Source organism: Ruditapes philippinarum, unplaced genomic scaffold, assembly GCF_026571515.1.
Source record: "Ruditapes philippinarum isolate M1 unplaced genomic scaffold, ASM2657151v2 ctg6079_1_1_1_1, whole genome shotgun sequence".
Classification (NCBI taxonomy): Eukaryota; Metazoa; Mollusca; class Bivalvia; order Venerida; family Veneridae; genus Ruditapes; species Ruditapes philippinarum.
In genome coordinates, this window is record NW_026866248.1 from 49127 (window position 1) to 55523 (window position 6397).

The 6397-nt window shown below is 33.9% G+C and overlaps 1 protein-coding gene across 1 annotated transcript; it reads left to right on the forward strand.

The window, feature by feature from the left end:
- Window positions 1–3525: 3525 nt before the first annotated feature.
- On the forward strand, window positions 3526–6322 carry LOC132731908 (nuclear apoptosis-inducing factor 1-like). Its single transcript, XM_060718205.1, has 2 exons — window positions 3526–5288; window positions 5521–6322. Exons 1-2 carry the CDS (start codon window positions 4974–4976, stop codon window positions 5764–5766), a joined length of 561 nt encoding a protein of 186 aa, XP_060574188.1. The 5' UTR covers window positions 3526–4973; the 3' UTR covers window positions 5767–6322.
- The last annotated feature ends 75 nt before the right edge of the window (window positions 6323–6397 follow it).

Genomic DNA, 6397 nt, shown 5'->3' on the forward strand with positions numbered 1-6397 from the left:
TGTCTTACTTGTGATGTAGCCATTGAGTTTTTTAATAAGAACACCTACTTCTAGTCTAGTCCATCTCTTACGTAATATACATTGTGCAAAGAGTAAAAAAAACCTTTCCTCCCATTAAATGACTACGACATAGCAACATCTGATAAACTTTGTAGAGCAATAACTCCTTCACAGCAATGGTAATAGTTCTTCCAAAAGTTAGACTTAATGAGATAGTTTACCCCCTATAAAGCAACACCTCTCATCAACAACCAAATTCCTTGTCTCCAAATAGGTGATACTGTGCAGAGGCTATACTATAGTTGTTTTTTTTTCATTATACACGAAATCTCGGTTAAATAAAAGTCTAAGCAATATGCAGTGGATTTGGTAGTTAGATTTATAGTCATACATTTCAACCCCAGTACAAAGTAAAAAAATGTACCATTTTCTAATATCAAAATTGGTTTATAATTCTCCATACGGTAGAAACTCCTCTTAAAACCATCCTGGAAATAAGACCACCCCGCCATTAAGATTAATGAAGTGCATTTTAATGCAGAATCTGAGTACAGCCTTAACCTTGAGTAATCAAGATCGACAAATATCAGAACAGAACAGAACAAATTTTATTTAACAATATGATTTGAACATTACAGTTCCTCGTCATTACACATATTATATACAGCATACATTTAAATACAGCTAGAGTGAAAAATATAAACATACATAAAATATTTGGTAATATCAGTCATATACATTATTCATAAATTCCTTTCTGATACTAAATGGTTTATTACAAAATATTGCTAATTTATTCATAGTATTTGTATTACATTGTACATGTATTTTAAAGATCAATAAATTTAAGCATGGTTACTTGGATGTAAAGATATCTGGCAAAAGGATTGACCCTCAAGTTCTCTCAACATAAACAAGGGTCTTCGCTTGCCCATCCTATGTTCAGGAGGTAGTCCTTCACAAAAAAATAAACCGTTATGGCTAATAAAAAAGCGTAATGTTATTAAATGAGGCGTGATGTTGAATACTGAGACATGTAAGTGCCTTTAGGCGTAATGGGAAATATTTAAGCGTAATGGTTAATAATGAGTTATGAATTGAATGAAAAGGTGTTATAACAGATTATGTGGCGTGATGGTGATAAAGAGGCACAAGAACAAATAATGTGGCGTAATAGTGAATTATGAAAAGTAATGGCTAATAAGGAGGCATAATGGTGAAATAGTATCCAAAATGTTAAATACTTTGGTGTATTATTGAGTAAATATTATAAACGTGAATAATGAGGCAAAATGTGTGATTCATTAGGTGTAATGAGTAAAGAGAAAAATTGTAATTATAGAAAGGGTAATAAGCGTAAAATAAGATAAAAAGGAGAAATCGTGAAAAATAATTGAGCCGCGTCATGACAAAACCAACATAATGGGTTTGCGACCAGCATTGATCCAGACCAGCCTGCGCATCCGCGCAGTCTGATCAGGATCCATGTTGTTCCCTTACAAACCTATAACAAGTAGAGAAACTGATAGCGAACAGCATGGATCCTGATCAGACTGCGCGGATGCGCAGGCTGGTCTGGATTTATGCTGGTCCAAACGCACTACGATATGGTTTTGTCGTGACGCGGCTCATATGTAGAAAAGAGTAATGTGAGAAAAAAGGCGTGATGGTGAGTTATTATGTTACCTTATGACAAGGTGTAATAATGAATAGGCGTTACGATGAACGGGCATTATCGTACAATATACTTTAAAACATGTTCTTAAGACAAAGATTAAACGATTTTTATTATTTGCCCGTTTCTATACAATACTTTTGCAACACCTCTCTGGGGAACAAAAATCTCATCATCACCATTTTTATCATTTCTGAAATGTCTAAGTCTCAACCAGAACGTTGACATAAAGATTACGCTAAATGATCAGAAAAAACATTAACAGCAGATGCTTAATGAGCACAGACTAGACCACAATTGAGGCATAATTTAACATAAGAAAGTGTGTACTTAAGCGTAAATGTTTTGGTTAAACAAATGTTTAAATATTTCTTTGTCCTGACAATGTATTATGTTTTGAATATCAAAATCATATTATCAACATTGTCATTGGTTGAAATTCCTTTAACTTTGACTACTTGGGTAATTGTTCTTTGAAAATTCATAAAGAAAAACCATCATTACGACTGATTATCATTACGACTAATTTTCATTACGCCTGATTATAATTTCGCTTCATTAGAATTACATCGCCTGATTATCATTACGCCTGATTATCATTGCGCCTGATTATCATCACGCCTGATTATCATTACACTACATCAACACACTTTATAATTATAATGCAATAATACTTTAGCCCTCACCATAACTCCTAACTGGAATGGCTATGAATGTGGTTTATTATTAATGCCAATAAAATATTCTGTTCTGTTTAATCAACATTTTCATCACCATTGTCATAAGTAGCGGCAGGCCGAGTTGTTAATTAACGTGTCGGGGAAAAAATAAAGAATCACTGTTTGCCTGGGTTCAAACACAGTCGAGGGGCAATCCGTTGTTATCTTGAGCAAGAATTCTTACTTTCATTTCTTAGTACTTGTTACTTCCAAGAACTAATTTGGGAGTGTTGTGCTGACACAATAGCTTCCAATACAATCGAACTAAAACAAATTCGTATAAATGCGTAAGTATAAATTAAAAATAATGCTTACTGCGTGTGTTAGACAAGCAATTGATTACTTGAGCATAAAACTGCACACGTATTGCTCAGTACTGGTTGGTTCCAAGAACAAGTTTAAGAGTGCATTTATAAACTGATTAACAATCACACTAAGATAATTTCTGTATTAACTATCATTCTCGTTATTACACCTTATCATAACACCATATCAACATTACACCTTATTACCATTACGCCTTATCATAACGACATATCAACATTACACCTTATTACCATTACGCCTTATCATAACGACATATCACCATTACGCCTTATCACCATTACGCCTTTTCATAACGCCATGTCAACATTACACCTTATCACCTTTATGTCTTTTCATAACGCCATGTCACCATTACGCCTTATCACCATTACGCCTTTTCATAATGCCATGTCAACATTATGCCTTATTACCTTTACGCCTTTTCACATAACGCCGTGTCAACATTACGCCTTATTACCATTATGAATCACCATTATGCCACCAATTTTATCTCATCTTTCCGTCAGAACGCAACAACGTAATGGTATTTTTCTTGAATAATCACATCAACATCATACTGCCTTAGCATTATTTAACACATAATAAAGAAAGTATGTTGTAATGAGGCGTAAGCAGAACGTAATATGCGAAATGGGGTAATAATAAAGCGCAGTGAAAAGGGTATTTTAAGCAAATTGAGTAAAATAACTGATAATGTATACTTTGGCTAAATTATTTATCAAATTGATATTACTATGCGCTTTATCTTAAGTAGATTATAACATATCACCTACCTCATTTTGTCTTTTTTCGTCATCTTACGGAAGCTTCAAAGGGTCACCTCTTATGCGATCTTTTGTGAGAAGATTTACGCTATTCGAAAAAATATAAGGCGCGAAGGCATGATATTTTTAGTGTTTTCTCAAAAAATAACTCGAATAAACAAGAAAAATTGAGTTAATTGGCCAAATTTTTTCTTGCAAAAAAAGAAGCATTGCACATGACGAGTACTTTTTTGACGAGAAATTAATAAAAGTTGTTTTTCGAAAAAAATGTAGACGCAATATGTGAAAGATTTCACTTTCTCGATAAAAATTATGACGCAATACCTAATACATTACACCTTGTCGAAAAAACATTTAATGCATTACCCTAATACATTTCATTTGATGAAAAAATGTTTTCACAATGCTTAAAGTGTAGTCCGCTTTTCGTTATATTTTTGTCGACATCATCTTACCTTGTCACACAATAGTGACATTCAGGCATATTTTACTACAGAAGGCAGCATATTTATCGAAGTCATGGAGAAAGTTTTAACAGTATTGGTATGTTATTATTGTCATTATTATCATTAATATTACTATTATTAGTAGCACTAGCAGTAGAAGGAGTGGCGGCGATAGTTGTAGCATCAGAGAAGAAGCAGCAGCAGCAAAAGCAGCTTGTTACTGTAGAAGTAGTAGCAGTCGTAGTAGGTACTTGTAGAGGTACACGCTTTAATAGATTCATTTATTCAGCTTTTCGTGTAGCTTAATGTATAGTCTGTGGTTAACAGACACTTTTCGTCCGTTGTCCATCGTCTGTAAACAACGTTGACGTTACCCCTCTAGCGTTTTCATTTTTGCTTTGATTTTGACCAGAAGTTGTATCTTAATGTAAGCTAGATCAAGATAGAAAATGGGTTATTTCGGGTGAAATTCAGGGTAACAGTGACTTAAGAAATAACAAAAATGATAAAAAATAGCAATTTGGCACACAATCCAAACACCATATGCATTAGGGGTACGGAACCTATGCTATAATAACCACCAATAGGTAATCTTGGAAACATGTCATTTTGGTCTGGCTTGCTTTTTGACTATTTGAGTAATCTGCCATTGAAGTGGTAAAAATGGCTCAAAATTTTATTTTGAGCTTCTAGTCACTCTAGTGTTGTTATTGTTTCTACACACCTTTACAAATGGCCAAAATATTTATGAACATGAGTCCTAGGAATATCGGAAAAAGAACAACCTGGGGTGGTTGTCTCGAAAAATTATCGTATCGTAAAGTTGTGACAAAACTTACGATATTGCTACGATATAACTAAGATGTCCTTATTTCTTCCTTATTTTGGAAGAGCACCTTAACAATCTCGTTTCTCAAACGTTATTTACGACATCGTATATGCAAAGGTGACTTTGTGTAGTTCAAACATAGCACGGTTTTCATATTGATGCATAGATTTTTTGTAGTATTTCACATCATAGTTGAAATTAGTTCAGAAAAAAATGGCGGAATCAAGAAAAAGGAGACCAAACTTTTCTACAAATGAACTTGAGGTTCTTGCAAGAGAGGTGAGTGAGAGCAAATCACTTCTTTTCAGCAAATTTTCTGACATTATCACAAATGAAAAGAAAACAAAAAAATGGGTTCAAATAACAGCAAAAATTAATTCAGTTTCGTCCTGTGAAAGAAGTTGCACAGAAGTAAGAAAGAAGTGGAGTGATTGGTCATCCGCTATTAAATCTAAGGGAGCTAAAATAAAGCAAAGTCAACAAAGGACTGGTGGCGTGAGCAGAGACACATCCCCGTTAAGTCCTTTATAAGAAATTGTTTTAGATAAAATTGGTGTTACAGCTATCGAGGGTATTGTTGGTGGACGAGACTCGGTCGTTTATCCTGAAAGCAACGAGATGAATAGTGCAAACAACACCTCGCAAAGTAACAACTATCTGGCTGAATTGGATGATGACAGTGACAGTTCCGTTCAGTTTGTACATGTTGGGGATTCAACCCCAAAACCGCTCAAACTAATAGAACTTACTCCATCCATGAACACCAACTGCATGTAACGCCTTGACAGAGGGTGCTCATAGCGACATTATAGATTTGGAGCGGGAGAAATTGGTAATAAAGAGGCAACGTCTTGAGATTGAACAAATCAGGCTCGACATAGAACGGGAGCGCTTAGGTGTTGAGAAAGACATTTTAGCATCTTTAACTGACCTTCTTTCTCGTCTTCGAGGAAATCATCAAGAACAGACTGGAGAAGAGGAATCCACATTTTACATGAACCTGTAATGTTTGGTATCTTTATGTGTAAATACTGTCTGTAGTTTTAACTATTTTCTCACATTAAAAATTATATATTGCATAATCATGGAAAGCAAATCATTTTTTATTTAATGCATGAAACGTGAAAAAAATAGCAATTTTAACTGCGCGTTATACAAACGCACTTAAATATGACGGATGTTCGAACGTTGCTGCACAAACACAAGTATTTCAAGTTAATTGTCACTATTGCGGTGAAATATTTTTTACCTATTTAAGAAAAAAAAAGATATTTGAATTGATATGAAAAAATGCCATAAAAACAAAACTAACAATTACTAGTATTTTTCATATAAATTAAAGTTAATGGAATCATGAAAATTAAAGCGCACGCCAAGTCAAGTTCGACAAAGCTATTTTAGTCATCGTTTGAGTGACGGCATGTGAGTGATATTGATTTTATTTCACTGATAAAAATCAGTAGTTATCATTTAATAAATACAACATATTTTTCTTCAATTTAATGCCTAAAAAGTGTACGTACGTACGTATAGAAAATTACGTCAGACGTTCAACGGCTGCGCGAACGCTTTACAAACAAAAGTAATTCAAGTTCATAGTCACAATAATAATTATTGTGACGTAATTATTAACTGTT

Coding starts and splice junctions, on each gene's coding strand:
- LOC132731908 (XM_060718205.1), top strand. CDS start 4,974: ATGGCGGAATCAAGAAAAAGGAGACCAAACTTTTCTACAAATGAACTT. Junction 5,289..5,520: donor CATCCCCGTTAAGTCCTTTA/TAAGAAATTGTT, acceptor CTCCATCCATGA/ACACCAACTGCATGTAACGC.